We start from the raw sequence: 19,602 nt of genomic DNA on the forward strand, positions 1-19,602 counted from the left end.
ACTTACCTAGCGTTTCCCCAGAGTTACAGGATTAATACTTCTAAACTTAAGAAATATACCTACTTCACTTGCTTCAAATACTATAAGCATAAAAGGTACTGCTCAAAATAATTGCTACTTGATTTGGCAGCTGCTACCAGGCACTGCACTTCTGAGACCAGCCATACACACTCGAAATATACTCTGATTTTTGTGAGACGCTGATTAAATTATGGAACAGATTTTTCTTTATTACTGTGTTCTCTTTCCTCTCTTTATAAAGTCTAGAAAAGGAACAGAAACACTATTAACATGAATCAGCCCACAGCTCTGGACATGTAGTTCCCATAAGCTCAGAGAGAGTTTTGGGAAAATGTATGTGAAGGGGAATTTGGAGCCTTTACTAGATCTTGCAGCAAAAAATTCTGCAGTTTCATTGTCTTAATAACGATAACATCCTGGCCTCTCCCACCAGGTGTCACTGCGAAGTCATGTTAAGAGTCTCTCTTGGTGACAACGTAAGGCACAGGCAGAATGAAGATGCATAAGGCATACGAATCATCACTGGAAAGAGTCTTTTTTTCACTGCTCCTCTTGATCCCTAGCCAAAAATAAAGCATAGCAGCACCACTGTGCATTAAGCTTAACAGAGCAGAATATCAACTTTAAGTGATGGGTGCGTATAGCTAATATTGCATAAGAGTTTTCAATGCGTGCCATGTGAGCCGGGGTTGGTGCTTAGCTGCCAATGTAGTTGTCTCTAACGTGAGCATGAGAAGATGTCCAGATGACACATCACAACCATAGTATCAGGACTAAGTCTGGAATGGGGATGCTCACTTTGAGATGATCTTTAAAGACTTCCAGGACAAATCCTTCTAACTGCTCTGCTAGTGACATGTAAGATGAAGGAATAACTCACATATAATCTTTCCTTTTGCAACCAAAGTCCCTAAAAACCCAAAACATGTCCTCCAGACCAAGTCGCAAAATAGCTTCTAAGGAACTACTCTTACGTCTGAGGACACATGCAGTAAAATACGCTTTACACTCTCTGGATGGGATAGGCCCATTTATAGTTGAAAATCCTTCCCCTCCCACCATTGGTGGGAGCACACACCACTGTGTCCTATCCCATGTCCACATAGCTTCCAAGTGTGCAATTAGCAGCAGACCGTAACTCCAGAAGCTGTTCGTCTTTAAGCATGAACACAGACTTGCCCAAAGGAGGTCACACTAGGATTTTATAGCAGTGCAGCCCAGAAAAGGTCCTTGTCCTGATCAGCAGGGCCACGTATAGGGGCATAGAATTACCCTTCTGGGGTGTCCCTGGTCTGGCAGCAGCATGCCAGCACAGAGGGATGTCCTCCCGCCCCAGTCCCCACCATTCAGCATCACAGAATCCCAAACTCAATGAGCTTCCAAACCGCAACACGGGGACACCACACCCTTCTCTGTGTCACTAAGCAGGATCACACAGGTGAGCTCTGGCAGAGCACCTTATTGTCACTCACAACACCTGAGCAGTCTCTCCAAGTGCTTGGTAACACATGAAGATACTTCAATTACACCATGACAGAAAACGTTTCTGTTGGAAAGTGCTCTAACAAATTGTTTAAATGAAATTAATTTTATCTGCACTTTACTTTCAAAAATGTACATTACTTTTATTAAAGTACTATATATGTAATGTACATATGCATGCTCTTATTCTATCATTTTGAAGGTATAAAGTACTTCGTGCTATAACACCACTTGTTTAAAAATTATCTTTAAGACTCGTTGTTGCTATAACATATTCTCAAACCAATAGCAATCATACAGCAAACTGAAATATAAAACATTCTTTGCTAGTGATATGCATTTGAATGCTTAGCTGGTTTCAGCTGCAGAACTTTAAACTCTCTTTTATAGGATATCACTCCATTTTAGTATAAGCATCTATCAGGCACAGCTCTGAAAATGTTAAGTCAGACTATGAAAACATTGTCAGTACTTATTTTAGTAATAAAACCAGTGTTTAATCTATGCTTCCATGTTACAGTAATCTATGTATCAACCTATAACCTTCCAGCTAAATGCACTAAGTAGATTAAGCTCTGATTGATTTGCAATGTTTTTCACTATATTATCAAAAGTCTACAGATCAGCATAAATACCTTGAAGAATTTTTTTCCCCTTTGGCAGATTTACAAAAGCAGAGCTTAACTTGAATTGAAAGGAGCTTCTGCATTTTTCCAGGGCAAAAAGCCTGTCAAATCTACTCTAGATCTGCTCTACTTCCAGACTTAGTAAAAACCTGAGATTTATAGTACAGTGCGTCTATTCTGTCATGACAAAAAGTATGACAGAAGAAAAGTGATTCTTTCTGCGTCTACCATTCATATGAAGTGTCGGGAGTTACCCCAAAGAGTGGCACTGCTGGGACTGCCATGTGCATAATGCACTGTGCAAACAGCTCTTGGAAAAGGGTGGAGGGATTTTTGTTGATGTGCTTTTGTCGATTATGGTAAAAGACCTTTAAAATTTGCTTCCTCAATTCAAAACACCAAGTTCTTTGTGGGGTTTTATGTGGTGTGTTGAGGGGAAGTGAGAAGCAGGTCATGAACTGTCACAATAATCAGCAGGCGCTGTAGGGAGGCTCAGCTGCCACTGCTGGAGGTGGTGAACTTCAGCAACAAAAAGAGCATGCGAGAGAAGAGGAGTGCACTGAACTCTCTGTGATCCTGTCTCAACATTTCTCACAGCTCCTTTGCAGACTATCTGCTGGAGATGGCTGCACAGATGGAATGAGATTTCTGCATATGCTCAGCATCCATCCCGGTAGCTCATTGAGATGGCAGCAGTGCAAACAAACATCGGTCTGAGCATCCCACCCAGCTCCATTAGGAAGGTGTGGGAAACACATCTACAAATGCCTGTGGTAATGGGGGAAGAGCGAAAATAGCCCTGAGGCGGTACATTTCAATCTTTGCCTAGATTTCAAGCAACTCCAGTCTGGTAAGTTTGGATTTAAAATGTTGTTTCAGTTTATCCCATTGAAGAGGAGGCATCCATGAAAAGGCGAGAATTTGGAAAAGCAAAGGTGCCAGTAACAGTGTGTTGGCAGAGCACCCCAGCTGCTGCTATGGTAAAACTTCAGCCTCATTGACAATGATGCCTGAATTCCCATGGCCTCCAATATGGAGGTGTCATCCATCTCCCAGTGATGGAAGAAATCCCAATTTCTTCTGGGATCCTTCTCCATCCATTCATGCATGCAGAGAGCTGACATCTAAACAGTGCAGATCCATCTGATCCCGTAGCCCCACAGCTTGTTCAAGCATCTGCCATGAATCCTCAGCCCTGACTCTGGTCCCAGGTTTACCTCCATCAGGACTGCACAAGTTGACGTGGTGCAAGAGAAGCAGCTTGGATTGCACAGTCTAGCTCTATTTGATCAAATATTCATTCCTTTTCCCAGTACATTAACATAAAGTTATCAAGAAAGTTCATTATAGGGGACAAACCTGAAAGTCAATGTCAGCCACGAAACTGCCTGAGCAACCCCGTAATTGAATAAAAGTATGTCAGCAAAACAAGTGTCATCATGGGCTTGCTGGCATGCTTGGATTTCACTGGCTTGACAAATGCCTCTCAGCATGGTGCTGTGTGCAAGGCTCTACAAGAAGACCTCATGTACTAAATGATGTTTATCAGCAAAACGCAGATACTAATATACACATTTGACCTACAGAGTCAAGCAGGCCTCCCCACAACTTTAGCAACGAAATTGATAAATAATGAAAAGTAAAACAAAATTAGCATTTTGTAACTTCTTAGCCTCTGGTTACAAAATGCTTCACAAAGAGGACATTTAGTTGCAAATATTCTGTGGTACAGTGTCAAAACATTTAAATATCAAAAGTAATCTAAACCACTATCAGATTTTTCCCCTGATGTGTTTGATGAGTTTGTACAGTGATTTATGGGACCAGCTTATCTTGGAGTGGCAAGCAAAATAATCTAATTCCCTCATTTTTAGTCCAGCAGCCCCAGTTTAGCTGTTATGTGGAGTAATTTAAGGAGCAATTCATATTTTTACACCAATTAATGGTGAACAGCATTTTGCAAATTATTCTGTTCCATTAAGTCTCAAGGTAAACGGGAGCAGCCCAGAGGACACAGTTAATAAATGTATCTGGACGCTTCTTTCTGTAGATATAAGAAAAGTTTTGGACAGTTCTGGCACCTGCGGGAGAAAGTGTGACTTTAGAGGGAAACTGTGACAGGAAAGAGACAGTGCCAGGTCCCAAACCCAGGATCCTTTTGAAAAGGAAATGTTGCAGCATTAGCCAGCAACAGAGAGAGGGATGCATGTTGTGTGCATGTTATATATATGCTATATATTTTTTTTTTAACTTTAATTCTGATAAAATATTAGCTTAAAAGCCTATAACATCCCCCAAAAGAATGAGGATCGATGAGGTCCTTTCCTAAACTAGTAAGCAGGTGAGATTATTTTGCAAGCAGCTGCCCACAGACACCTAAGTGGCCATGTGCCAGCTGAAAGGACCAAAGTAAAGCAGTGCTCCACTGATGACCCTCTATCCCAACAGGCCCATTTTCGATGGAAAGAAGCCAATTACTGTGAGGACCTGTCTGCTTTGGTAAAATTTTTAGGTAGCAAGATCTGGGCAGCCTCCAGAGCTCACCTGGTGCTGTGGAAAACAACTGATCATGTAAACTTGTTTCCTCGCTTCTTCCTTTAAAATAAAACCCCTTTCCCTGCCCATTTCTGTCCTTTTCTGTGATTTGAAAACGTGGCACGTCTATGAGTGATTGCAGGTGCTATTAAATAATGAAGCAGTTCTGTTCATTAAAGCCTGGTGATTTATTACCTTTGGACTAAGGGAAAGAAAAACAGTCTGAAAACAGAATTCTTACATCATTCCACATTATTTCCAGTCCAGCATTTCAGACAACTGTTAGAATAGCAGATTTTCAGCTCTGTGGTCCACCAGTCACCAGAAATGCAATTCCGAAGGTCTAATTCCAGCCAGTTCTGTAAATCTGGAGTGTGACTTAAACTCATAACTAACTGCTGCCCTAAATGTCATGTCCTACCTTCATACAGCCAGTCGCTGAGCCCATTGAAAATAACACCTTCCTTTCCTGTGGAGACCACTCGGATGGCTTGTTTCCCCACATGGGCACAGTAATAGATGTTATTCTCAAAGATAAATATCTGATTTGAAGGGAAAAAGAAAAAAAGAACAACATTAAGCAGTGGCTCCATTATAAAATGTTGCATTTTGCTTTTACAATAATTGGCAGCACAAAATCACATATCACAGTTTTATAGCATCTTTTGTCAAAAAAGGATTTCCACAGCTTGCTTCCAATGTCTAATCTATCTATTAGCTAATAGAAAAATGCTAATTCACAACAAACTGAAGCCTTGGGCCTTTGGTACAAGCTTTACTTTTCTCACTCCTGTCTTCATTTCAGGAACTGAACAGTTCAGTTAGAGGGCATGAAATGAAGAATGCCATGGATCAGGATTTTGAAAAAGTGGTCTGGGACATGGTAGCAGTTTTCAGAGCTGATGCTATGCCGTGACTGATTTGGCTACTGGAAATGGCTTCTTGCTTGTTTCCAGCTACTTCTGCTTCCTTAAAACACACCTGGCAACCTACTAAATAAATCTGAATCCAGTTTTTAATGCAGATACAACAGGGCAACATGTGGTATTGAATAGGGGGCAGCCTGTGTGACTGCAGCTTGCGAGCCAGCAAAGCGCGAGGTTGATGTTTCGGCTGGGGAGCAAGTGCACATGCTACAAGGAACAGAAGGGGTATGCTAGACCTCCTGTGCTTCCCTACTCCCCAGGTTACCCTCCTATGGAACCATGGTGGATGGGACAAAGGTACCCATGGGGTCTCACCTCCCTGCCAGCGTGGATGCAGCTGCCATAACCTCCAGTTTGTCTTTGGAAACCTCTCCCCTCCTGTTTCAAAAATCTAGTGGATTCAGGTTGATGAAAGATTACATGATCAAAATGTCATGGGACCTCGCAGCTCCCTGGGAGGACAAGTGCAGACCCACAGTAAGGATTGCCACTGGGTACCTAAACCTGCCTCTTCAAATGCGTGCTCACACACCTGGTGCTGTCTGTGGGAAAACAATTCCATTTAGGAGAAGAGTTTATAAACATAAAATTCTTATCAATCATAAAAAATTCAATTTAAGATTGCCAGGAAGGGTGCCTAAGATAAGACTCCCAAATAAGCCTACTTTTTTTTAAAGCTAATTTCATGTGAGTCATTAGATCCACTTGTGACCAGCTGCCAACTGGATCTAACTCCATTCACTACCACTCTTCGGGCTTGGCTATCCAGCCAGAATTTTTATCCAGTGAAGTGTACACCTCTCCAAGCTGTGAGCATCCAGTTTCTCCAGGAGAATGAGGTGTCAAAGACTCTACTAAAGTCTAGGTAAGAACACCAACAGCTTTTCCCACATCCACTAAGCAGGTCACTTTGTCATAGAAGGAGATCAGGTTAGTCAAGCAGGACTTGTCTTTCATAAGCCCATATTGACTGGTCCTGACCACCTGGTTGTCCGGTACATGCTGTGTGGTGGCACTCAAGATGATCTGCTCCATAACCTCCCCAGTACTGAGGTCAGACTGATAGGCTTCTAGTGCCCTGGATCCTCCTGCCCTTCTTGTAGATGGGCATCACATTTGCTAACTTCCAGTTAACTGGGACCTCCCCAGTAAGCCAGAACTGCTGATAAATGATGTAAAAGTGGCTCAGTGAACACTTCTTCCAGCTCCCTCAGTACCCTTGGGTGGATCATATCCAGCAACAATAGACTTGTGTGTGACCATTTCCCCTTGGATTATGGGGGCTTCATTCTGCTCCCTATCCCTGCCTTTAAAATATTTTTAAACTTCATTCAGACTGCAGAGATGTACTGTATATACATACAGAGGGTATAAGAAAGCCATTTAGACTGAAAGACAAACTGTTAATGTAATTTAGAAGACATTTACATGTGGGTTTTGATACACTTGACGATACTGGAATAAATGTTAGGTATCTTAACCACAGTAGTAGAATGCAATTTCTCATGTTACACTCATGAAAAGACAGAATAGGGAACAATATCTGCTTTCAGCTTCTGTTTCATATCCTATGTGTTTCACCTAAAGATGAGCTGGAAAGACTCCAGAAGAAAGTATAGGTCCTAATTTAATTTCAGCAGCAGTTACAGCGAGTTTGCCTAAAGGTAAAAAGTATGACTGAAAGTGTAGCTTGCTCTTACTCCTTTTTAAACTAAGAAAAGCTTCATCTAATTAATACTTTTTGAAAGTAAAAAAATATAGTGGAAGATACTACATTCTCTTTTCTATCTTGATTTTTAGTAAGCAGAAGAGCCAGATGAGGGATGCTAAGTAATGGATTTTATGTATTAGCTAGTCTGCATACAGGAGGGTTGCTGAAGCTTAAATGTACATAAATATCAGGAAGATTAAGCAGAATAAAATACTTTGGGCCCAAATAAATCCAAATCTCTGTGTCCAAGAGCTAAACATGTTGGAGGTACTTGGATAGGGGTTCTTCCACAACAGGCACACAGTCAAGTTATTCAAATGATACAACCCTTCCCTTGCCCAGATTCTCCCAGCAAATGAAGGTTTGCAATATTTTGTACTGTATTAAATTTTAAATGAGTTTACAGGAAAAATAAAGAAGGTGGATTGACAACCTGTTCCTGCCCTTTGGTCTGTAAAGCATTTTGATGTTTTCTTTTATCACTGTTTTGTCTTTCAATGCTTCATCACACTAATCGGGCTGCATGAGGTATCCAGTAGCTGCAATGGAAAAATAATATAGTGCTCTGACTTCAAACTGTCTCCCATATCATTCAGAGCCAAATTGCAGCACCTCACAGAGAATATAAAATTATCCTCCTAACTACAGTGCCTTGTACCCTAAAAATGTCAACCATAATCAAGATAAAAGATAACTGAAGCAGCCCAAAGAAGATTTCTGTGTAATGTATCCTATAAATTAAGAAAAAGCTTTTGAACTTCTGTTATTCATCAAAAAGAAATGTCTTTGGATTACTTCATATTCTGGGTTAGGAATCTATTAGACAATATTATGAAATACCTATATAATATTTTTTACTATTTTGGTTCTGTGATATCAAAGCAGTGCTTTGTGTCAAATGATCACAATCCTCTCCGCTAATTAGAGGATAAGAAATTTTAGTAAAGAAAAACAAACAAAAAAATGTATGGATATTACTTATCACATTATTTTATACTTGCTTCACGTAACAGTTCTAGAGTCATATAGAATGACAACAGAATGGCTCAAGCTTGATTTTATGCCTCTCTGTACAGGAGATAAAGACCAAATCCAAATTTTCTGGTGTATTCTCTTTTGATGCGTCTATCTGAGCAAGACTTTGCCCCTGACATTCTTGCCATATAAATGATTTTTATGATGGACAGCACATGAAGTCCAACTACTGTCCAACTAATGGTATGGACAGTAAACCTGTGCTATGTCAGGAAGATATCCCCATGATGAATGCTGTGTCTATTTTGAAAGAATAAGAATGGAAACATCCATACATAGACTGAAGAAACTGAAATTGCTAACACTATAGAATAAACAAGGAAGACATAATAATGGAGAGGATGCAGAAGAAAGGAAAACCATGTTTCCCTCCTTTCATTTCTCCAAAACAACAGGGAAACCAATGAAACCTAGAAGAAAGTGGTTTACAAGTGGATAAAAATAGTTTTCCTGATGAAATTAGAAGTAATGCATGGAACTCCTTGCCATTGGATGTAACAGAAGACATTCTTGTCCTGCTGGATATTAGAATAGATGATCGAAAGATGAAATACTTAACAAAGATAAGCTGAACATCCAGGAGGACTAAGATAAAGGTGGTTTGCAGGTTCTGTTTTGGATTTGTTTGTTTGTTTGTTTGTTTGTTTGTTTTAATGTGTTTACTTAATCCCAGAGTAATAAAAATCATTGGGGATTTTGCTGTTCACTTTATGTAGCTTGGGATATCATCTGAGTCTTTCAGCGTAAGATATAACCTCACTAGCCTCTGGTATCAATACACCACAAACTCATGTGGGCTGGGATGAAATCTCTGACCGTTTGCAACTTGTATTAGTACTGATTACATCAAACTACTTGTGTGACACAACTAATATTGGAGGAAAAATACTAGATTGATTGGACCACAAACCTGAGGCAGTAGGAGATTTTTAAGTCAAAGATTAAGTATTCATCCAGTAAGATAAATCTTCAAACTAATAACAAAATAAACTTAATCCACTTAAAACATAGAAGAGCCTTAACAACATTGATTGATTTAAGGAGGAGTCATATAAAACGCTTTTGCAACTGCTTAAGGGCTTCTGAAGTAATCTTCTCTACCAAACTGAACCAGAGTGGTATTAAGTAATTATGCTGAGTAATCAAAATTCTGGTACTTTTAAATGGCTTAATTTATGCACCTTTTCAGGAATCTAATGAAAATAATCTCTTTAAGACCACTGCAAAAGTCACAGTGACCAACTATTTGAGCAGATGAATACTACACCTCCTTTAATGGTTGCTCAACCCACCTTCCTTCCAGCCAAAGAGGTGAGTGAAGCTCCTGTTTCTCCATAGACCAAGAGAAAATAGATTCATATGCATTAATCTGCATTTTTACTGCTTCTATTTATTTTCCAACTGTAGAATGGCAGTCTAAGATTATGTTCTCTTTACCCTATCATTTCTAACATGCATAGCTTGTCAACTGAATGAGCGACATCACTCAAATTTAGCATCTCCAAGCATAAAGTTAATGCCTGGATGCTTATTACTTTAAATTATTAGCACACTGTAGAAGTGTGACTGTTTTCCTCACATTAGAAGGCAGCCCTCCATACTGTGAGGCCAGCCCATAGGATTTAACTGTGAGAGAATAGTCAGTATGGAAAGGTTGGCCACTTAACATGAAGAGTTTGGTCAACAAGAACTGGACTTCATCTATAGACAAGCACAAAGTCTTGCTTTGACGTTGTTTTAAATTCCAAATCATTACAAACTTCCTTCAAGGCTGAAAAAAACAGTCACAAAATGGAAGGCTCAGCAAGCATGAGGGTATAAATACAAACCAACACGCTACTCTCTCCTCATCCAATATAATATACTTCATTGTTTTCTGTTTTAAAATATTAAAGCCATCTTTTATTTTTTTCTCCCCATGTACAAATCTGCTCTTTTGCTGGCAAAACAGTTTACCTGAGGGCACATTCTGCAGAATAAATAACAGAGTCATTTTATAATTCTGTGCATCCCCCAAAAAATGCTAGTACTTACTTTGCAGAATCAGTAAAAAATACCCGTGTAAAGGTAAGTATCCATGGACCTCACTGTTGTAGATGTTGAACAAATACACAGAAAAGGCACTTTCTACCCCAACAGCATAGACAGAGAAGTATTTTTTTTCCCATTCTACATGTGAAGAAATGAGAGACAGGGACACCAAAGACAAGACTCAGTTGCTCAAACATAGGCATTTAGAGCCACTTTAAGCCCCTTCATGCATCTAAACCAGCTGGCAGATATGACAGAGGACACATGGGAAATCTCTGCTTTCTCAGAGTAGCATCTGGACACCACATACTTTTAATACTACGTAGTTGAGGTACTCTAGGAACATATGTTTAAACAGGCAAATCCTGTTTTACATGTCGCACAGGAAGACTGGCAAAACCGTGAGTCCAGCTCGGGCAGCTTGAGCTCTATTCCAATCCATCAACCATAAAGTCACTTTTACTGTAATTATTTTATGTCAGGTAGACTATTATAAGCTTGTGAAGACTGTGAGAGAAGAGATCCAAAATGTGCATTGTCCTGCCATGAACTGCATGTCTGTAACTGTCTGTTAATTGGCAGAGTCATGGTCAGCTTCAACATGATACACTTGAACTCATACTTCTTTTTTCAAAGGCAGACCTATGTCTACTGCAAATTCCCTTTTACTGAATAATAAAGAAAAAGAGTTCCTGTATGTATCTTGCTCTGTACATCTGCCATTGTACATTGCCAGCATTGGTGGGATTCAAGCTGTGTAGGACTCTATGGCCTTTTGTAGATGGCATGATCTAGTCTGCCTTAGACAGATGCCAAGTAGAGCCAGCAGAGACATGCAGGTACCAATGAAGACGTAAAGGAGAATAACATCTGCCTCACTTCCGGGATTATTCTCCAGCAGTTTTTATGGTGTGCTGGGTGCTCCCAAGTCCAAACAAAGTCAATGAATGCAATTCGTATAAGTTAGATATCTACCACTTCCACTGAGTACAAACGGCCAACATCAGGTGCCTTTATCCACTCAAGCTGCAGACCATTAGTTCTAAGGGTAATGACAGCACAAACATGAATTTAAAAGACTATCAGTAGATTAATATGGGAACAAAAAAATACAAAAAGCACAGTAAAAAGATGAAAACAGTCTGTGAGAAGAGACCATCCTCCCTCCCAGCCCTACAGATAAGCCTGACTGTCTTCCTTGTACACATGCTTTAAAGTCTCCGAAAGCCTTCTCCTCCTGATGCAGGGTGGCACAGACTCAAAAGAAGAACTGTTGCATATGTTTAATGACTATTGCCTCAGTGTTGTTGATCATAGTCCTAACCACATCCAAGTCCTTGGGCTCTTCTACCCGAATCCCAATCACGTCACATGTCCCAGGCAACAGCCACCCATTCCACCACATAAATACTATCAGAATACATGGGAGCAAATTAAATTAATAATTTTAAGTAAATCCAGACTTCTGTGAGTTAGGCAGTCCTTGAATGGTACAGAACCACATCACTTTGGTATATAATTGGGGAATCAACTGCCTGAAATAAATCTACATGCAATTTAAGGTTCCTACCTATTGTTGGTTACCTCTTGAATCAAGAGTGCATGTGAACTTTTGGATTGAGTTTACATGGCAACTTTTTGGTAGCAGCAAGTGAAAGAGGGATGCAGGAGTGGCTTCTGTGAGAAGACACCAGGAGCTGACCCTGCATCAAACAGAGCCAGTTCTAGAGAGCTCCAAGACAGACCTACTGCTCTTCAAAGCTGAGCCCATCAGTGACTTTGGTAGTGCCTCTGTTACAATACGTTTATAAAAGGGTAAAAACACTGTGCAGCATGTGTGAGAGAGGAGTGAGAAAATGTGCGAGGAACAGCTCTGCAGATGCCAAGGTCAGTGCAGAAGGAGGGGAGGAAGTGCTCCAGGTGTTGGAGCAGATTCCCCTGCAGCCCGTGGTGCAGACATGCTGAGGCAGGCTGTGCCCCTGCAGCACATGGAGGTCCATGGTGGAGCAGGTATCCACCTGCAGCCTGGGGAGGACCCCACAGCAGAGCAGGGGGATGCCTGAAGGAGGCTGTAACACTGTGGGAAGCCCGTGCTGGAGCAGGCTCCTGGCAGGACCCATGGCCCCATAGACAGAGGAGCCGGTGCTGAGGCAGGTTTACTGCAAGAGTGGTGACTCTGTGGAAGGGACCCACACTGGAGCAGTCTGTTCCTGAAGAACTGCACCCCGTGGAAGGGACCCACACTGGAGCAGTTAATGAAAAACTATAGCCCATGGGAAGGACCCACACTGGAGCAGTTTGTGAAGTACCGTCTCCCATGGGAGGGACCCCATGCTGGAGCAGGGCAAGAGCATGAGGTGAAAGGATCAGGAGAGATGAAGCATTATGAACTGACTGCAATCCCCATCCCTGTCTCCCAGTGCCACGTGTGGAGAGGAGATAGAGAAATGGAGGGTGAAGATGAGCCTGAAAAGGAGGAAAGGTAAGGGAAAGGAAAGGCATTTTTAGTTTAGTTTTATTTCTCACTACCCGAATCTGTTACAATTAATCGGCAATAAATTCAATTAATTTCCCCAAGTTGAGTCTGTTTTGCCCACGAAGGTAATTACTAAATGGTCCTTCATAGTATTTTCTCCCCCAGTCCCATTGAGGAGGGAGTGTGACAGAGCAGCTTGGTGGGCATCTGGTACCAACCAAGGTCAACTCACCACAACAGTCCCACAGTTTAACCAAGCACGTAGCATGTTTTTCAAACTTTTCAGTGTAAGATACTTCCTTAAAATTTCTTAATTTTATCTTCAAGATAATCTTAATTCTTAATCTTCTATTCTTTTTTTTTTTTTTTTTGGGTGTCAATGATAGGAATGCTTTGTGCTGAACTGTGTCTTATCTACATATTTATATGATTTTACATATCACATTGGCCTGAAAGCCTCAAGAAAATACACAGATTTAACTTCCCAATATGTTGAGGAAGCAGAAAAGCATTAACTCTTTATTCACTTGCAAAGTAACTGGTTGAGGTCTGTAACAGAGTCACAGCACATAACTGGGGTTTGAAAATGTCAGATCACAAACAAATAGCTTTCAGCTTGATCAAGCTCTTCTTGGAAATGCACTCACAGAGAGACCTGTTCATTCTTCCCTCCATTTCTAGTGCTCTCTAATTCCACCCAAGCATTTTGGAGAGAGCCCTGCTCAAGCCAGGTTTGTTTTCCTATTGACATATGAATCCTGGAAGCTGAGGACCATGAAAATGAAAAACTGCAAAGAAAGAAAGATTCCCTGCTGTTTTACCCAAGTTAAAACTTGCCCTTGTTACACAAAATCAGCATGCCCATCCTTGCCCATGCAGCATCTTGAAACAGAATGATAATTGTGTTTTCATTCTGGGATATGAAGGAAATCTGACAAGCACAGTAGTGGAAAAGGTTTTGTCATTTTCCAGTTATCATACATCAACTGCAGCAGAAAAATGTGTGATCTATTCAAAATCAGTTCTAAAGCTTGTTGATGATTGGGTATGCATTATTTAATGAATATTCTGCCAATTTCTTCTTTAAACCTCATAAAATATAAACTTTTATGTAAAATAGCTTTCATGAATGCATTGTCGTGTTGTTCTTAACGCATATGACATGATTACACCAACTCTTATCAGTTCTTCAAAAAGGGTAATAAAACCATAAACTGCTCAACAGTGAGTCTACATAATAAAAGCTATTATTTTAATTAGGCTTTTCTTGTTGCCTTTTAAATATAGTTTGATAGCAGGAGAGAAACAAGATGTAAGACAAAAAGCTAAAAAGATTTTCATTCTCTCCATCAAATGGTTCATGTTCGCAATTTAGGAAGGAGACAGATAACAGATACGATAGAAGAGTGACATAAAGAATTTTTTAATCAACTTTTTTTCTTTTCAAGACCAAAATGTCATTATTAAACCCAATGATGAACCAATGAAATTCTTCCATACAGTCAACACATTGGAGAGAATCACATCTTGATAAGTTATTGACAGAAATGCCACAGTTTCAGGGGTTTATACCAGGGTTTATCTTTGCTTTAATTCAAAGTAAGAAGCTAACTCCTGACCAAGCCGAGGATTTAGAAGACATAGCAAATAGATAAAGCTTCCTTTAGTTCAGCTTTCCCCTGCCTAGAGATGGGCAAAGGTGGAATTTAGACCAAAATGAGGTCTATATCAGTTTTAAAATGATTCTGCACGAAGGGTTTCAGGACAGAGAAGCTGAAAACACCCCATGGGGCCACTAAAACTGGCAGTACAGATTAATGCACGTAAGATTAGCGCTGAACCATAAACACACCAAAAGCAGTACTTATGACTTCTCTTTGGAGATTGAAGGCTTGTTTGCAACTGATATAGTAGTGTAAGATATTAACTGCATGGAAATCAATGCAACAAAAAGAAATGTAATTGATTCTGCAAAGGAAAACTGTCAGAGTTACTGTAAAAGACAAATGAAAAATCTGCTGCCTTCACTGGCTTTGATTGCATATCCAGGAAGGGAAGTGCAGAAGAGTCACCATGTGCAAATTGTGCAAATCTCCTGATTTGAACTCTGTATCTTGGAAATTGCTAATATCCCTTGTAAAATAAATACTTAAGAACTTAATTTTGCTTGCATCGCACATGATCAACTAAGAGACTAAGTCAGAGAGAATGGATAAGCATTCTTCCATGCCTTCACATAAAGAAATATTTTCCATTTCTACAAACAATGTCTAGGCCCCATTTAAGAGCTCCTGATAAAGGATGTGGCTCTCCAGGTCCTGGGTGGGATTCTCTCTGTGGCTGGGAGACATGATCACCTTGCCTGCAGGGAGTGGAGTAAGGGAAGGAACAGTGGAAGAAAGTCAGAACACCACAGTTGTCAAAAAGGATGCTGAAGGATATTAGAGACTCTGCACAAAAGGAGAAGCAGGCAGAGTCTGAGTTGATGTGGGCTAGTAAATGGAAATTCCTGTGAAGGCAAAGTCTGGAAGCTGGTGACTTCAAGCACCATGAGGAACAGGCCCCAGCTCAGGAGAAGATAAGCGCTCCAGTCCGTGGGGTAAAGCTTTCATATTTTTCCTGGAAAACTGTCACAGCCAGGTGAAAAATACAGATCTGCTGCAAGTGATATTATTTATCTATTAAGCATTTTCTATAAAACCTATATGTTGCAATACATTGTTAGTAACAGTCAAGTTTTTTCTAAGATTATCATTCTTACTAAATTACATTTGTGGTGTATCTACAGTATTCAGTAAAGTCTGGAGACCTTTTCTCCAAGAAATGTCAAAGCTCCCGTTTGAAAGCAGAAGAGTATGTAAGATCCTGTGGGTTTTAAGGTTTTTAGAGACAATCCAAAAGTGGCAAAATCAATACTCTAGATAAAATCCCATATAATGGACTATAGGAGTAAGGACTGAATTTTATGATCTGGAGATGCATTCCCATACTTTTTTCCTTTTGAATTCATCACAGAAAAGATTTTTTTGTATTCTCCCAGCTTAAATCCTTAAGAACATTAATATTCTTCTCAGGTTTCTACAAGCTTCTTTACATTTTTGACATTGCATCATTACAAACACTGTGCATTTCCATTTGTATTCTGTGAGCAGACTAGTCCACAACATGTATGGATTCTAATCACACCTAGAATCTCCCAGAGTCCAGCCAAATAAGCAATTAGCATGATTCTAAAGATTTTAAAATATATGTTTCAAGAAAAATACACTGTCCTATTTTCTGCTTTTCAGGGAAGCAAAAAGGTTTATTTCACCTCAACAAAGAGAACCATGTCTGCTCGGATTTCCATGCCCTGGATTTTAATGGGGTTATTTTAATTTATAACTGCCTTGTTATATTAAAGAATATATCAGTAAATGTACCATTTAGTATGGACTCTGATTCTGCTTTTAAGTTCTGCTTGATGGATTATCTTGTATTCTGTAACCTAATATTGCTGATGGTTATGTAGGGCATCACTATAAATTAGATTATTTAATGTGAGATGATACAGTGTTTAATTTTAAATATTTTACTGTGTTATAGAATGAATATCTGGCTGAGGAAAGTACAGATATTACTTGTCAGCATAAAGGAACTGGGATTCAGAGTTCCTTCAGGTACACATCTGACTTTGGAAAGTGAGCTAGGCAGTGTAATATTCCTGTTTAATACAATGTTTAGCGATAGAAATTATAAACATCTATTCCAGCAGCTGAAGAGTAGAGCTAACAGAACTGTTCCTGAAGCTTTCTCATGGCTCTGATGAATGGCAGGTTCTGGAGAAGGAGAGACTACCACCACCACAACACAGGTGAGCTACTCCATAGTCCCTTAGATGGCCCTGCTTAGTCCTGCTTGTGGCAGCCTAACATCTTTCACTCCATTGTACTCTCACCAATGAATGTTGCTATATAAATTAAAGAGTAACTATTTTCAGGGCACAAAATAGCAGCTTTCTAAGAACAACACTTTTCAGAAGCACTTACTTCAATGGACATCATCTACCAACCATGGTTTTGTAAAATGCCAGAAACCCTTATGCACAGACATGAAGTAGATATCTAGCTGTTAGAATTCTGAAATGAAAAATGCCTTTAACAAAAGAAAGAGACATGTTCAATATGCATAAAGCACAATTGAAATTAAATAGGTACAAACATTTTAGATCTCTGTAATATGAGAGAATTATTTTCAGTGGAACTGACTATGCTAGAGTTGCACCGTGAGGAATTTTGCACTACTACTGTGAAGTCACAGAGGAAGCCTACGGCAGTGTCTCACCTCCAGGAGTGATGCCATAAACAGTTAATCATCCTATGTCTTACATTTGGATGTAAGAGCAGTAACTTCTTTTCTGATCTATTGGTAAAACTTCTCTGGCAAAGAACCAATTTAATTTTTTTCCACTGAAGTCTTTCACGCCCACAAAAAGGGAAACATCTTATTTACAATAAAATCCCCTATATCTTCTTTCACTAACATTTATTGTAACATCTTCAATTATCTTAAATATCTTGCTCTTTTACCATCGATGAAAATGCAGTACCAAGAATGCTGAGATGGGAAGGGACACAACCATTCTCAGCAGAGTTCGTAACACTGACTGTGTCAAAGCTTCCCTTTGGTGTATGAGGACTGAATACGCCAAGCCCTCTGATGCCAAAGGAAATTACAAGGATGTGCAAAAAGTAAAAATAGGACAAATAGTAGACTATTGTCACTGTAATCAAAGAGACCAAAGAGCAGAGCATTCAAAGGAAAAATGCACTTTTGCAGTGGAATACTTTGAATAAAAGGGGTGGGGGGAAGGAGTGGGGGGAAGGGGAGAAGGAAAGAGGAGAGGAAGGGAAACCCCCAACCAGAGTAATTTGTCTAGGTATTCAGTGTACGTGTAATATATTCTACTGGGACTTTTACTGGAAATTTACTTATATTTTACATTTTTTTTCCCTAAAAAAACCCAACCCCATACAAAACAAACCAAACCAAACCAAATCATATTCCGACACTAGATAAGGGGATGAAGAAGGGGAGACAGCATATCATTATTCTGAAATTCTTGTTTTTCCAGAATGCAGGGACCATGTAAAAAGCTGTCTGAATATGCCTTGCCATGCTTAAGCAGGGCTTATATAAACATTAGGAAAGGGAGGGGGGAATGGGAGAGGGTTTTTCTTCCTTGCAACTAACAAGATAACCAAGCCAGAATAATTACACACAGCAGACCAGAGGTAATGATACAGGTGTCGTTGCAAAAAAAAGATGGTGAGAGAAGAGCAGCTTGAAAATAATGATGTAAATATCTATGAAATAATGGTGGACAAATAGACATACAGCAATTATATGCACAGCAGTTTAAAAGCCCTGCTGGATTAGGAACAACAGCGGATGATTCAGTACCGCCTGTGGAAATGGTTCTCATCACTTGGTATCTGCAGCCCTTCAACCTGGAACTAAGCAGGCATGACAGACACATATCCAGGCAAGGAAATGCCTGCTAATTAGAGGAGTTACTCCAGTTCAGTTCCAGGTGTCATCACCTCACCAGCTTTTTTGTTTTGCATCTAGATAACCTAAATATCCTAGTTGGGAAGACATCATGCTACAGTGTTAGAAGAAATTGATAACATCAAATGAGATGGGTAGGTTCAGGCCTGGTACAGCAGGCTCTATCATTCAAATGTTTTAATATTTCTCTTACTTGTGTTACACTTTTAAAACAGTAATATGTATGACAATAAGCTGTTTACCAGCCTTAGCATTCACTGTTTGAGGACATCTGCAAACCCCTAACATGGCAGGGTCTGAAAGACTTGCTCCTCCTTTTTTTTTTCCTGGCATTTGCATTTCACTGAATAGTGATTTCTTAGTGCAACTTCTGCACCTGCTGTGAAACATAACTTCTGTTACTTTAGGACTAATTATACACTTGATTGCCGCATAATCTGCAAGAATAAAAGTTAGTTCCTGCTCTGAAAGAGTTGACACTGGAAAAGGTTTATTGACTATAAACTCTGGAGAAATCCATTTTAATCATTCTGTGGGGTTGCAGGAAGTTCAAGGGCATACAAAATTTCCAGCAACTATAATCCTCTTCCTGGTTTTTTTGGTTTGTTTTTTTTTTTTTACATTAAAGAAACAGTGAAGAAGAACTGGCTAGACAGGAGAACCTCAAAAAAAAGTTTATTTTTGCTGAAGAATAAATACTATGATCTATGAGAAAGGTTTTCTTGAATTATAACTGCTGCTGCCAAAGTCGTGCAGAACTGCTTCCCCCAGCATCTGATGTGTCACCATTATCATTAGTATCTGTCAGGGCTGCTACAGATTCTGATTTAAAAAAATAAAAAGGAAAATAGCAGCACAGCATTAGTTCTCCTGCTTTTGAAATTGGAGTTTAACAGCTCCTGTGAAATGTATTTTGGTATTGTCAACACAGGCAAATATTGACTGCACATTATTAGAGCGGACCTACTGCTTGTTCCTTTCTTTGGACAATAGGTCCCTATTGTCACATACATGTACATACCTGGATTGTATTTCCTTAAAGTAAATATTTTGAACCTGAATGTGTTTATTTTGTGATGACTTAGATTAAAGCCTCCTGAAATCTTAAGGTTTTGTGGATTCCTTAAGCGCCTCAGCTACAAATATGCACTAGACTGCCTCTTGCTCCTGAAGCAGTCCCTGACTTCAGCCATACTGCCAAGCAAATCG

At 39.8% G+C, this 19,602-nt stretch overlaps 1 protein-coding gene across 1 annotated transcript in view; it reads right to left on the minus strand.

The window, feature by feature from the left end:
* Window positions 1-19,602, minus strand: part of DPP6 (dipeptidyl-peptidase 6) — a gene marked incomplete at its 5' end in the record, with an annotated part of 102,180 nt that overhangs the window by 78,187 nt on the left and 4,391 nt on the right. Inside the window, one exon of the mRNA XM_010016742.1 lies at window positions 5,086-5,206. Coding sequence (XP_010015044.1) covers window positions 5,086-5,206 — 121 coding nt within the window. The remainder of the gene's footprint in view (window positions 1-5,085; window positions 5,207-19,602) is intronic.

Source organism: Nestor notabilis, unplaced genomic scaffold, assembly GCF_000696875.1.
Source record: "Nestor notabilis isolate BGI_N333 unplaced genomic scaffold, ASM69687v1 scaffold4246, whole genome shotgun sequence".
NCBI classification, from domain to species: Eukaryota; Metazoa; Chordata; class Aves; order Psittaciformes; family Psittacidae; genus Nestor; species Nestor notabilis.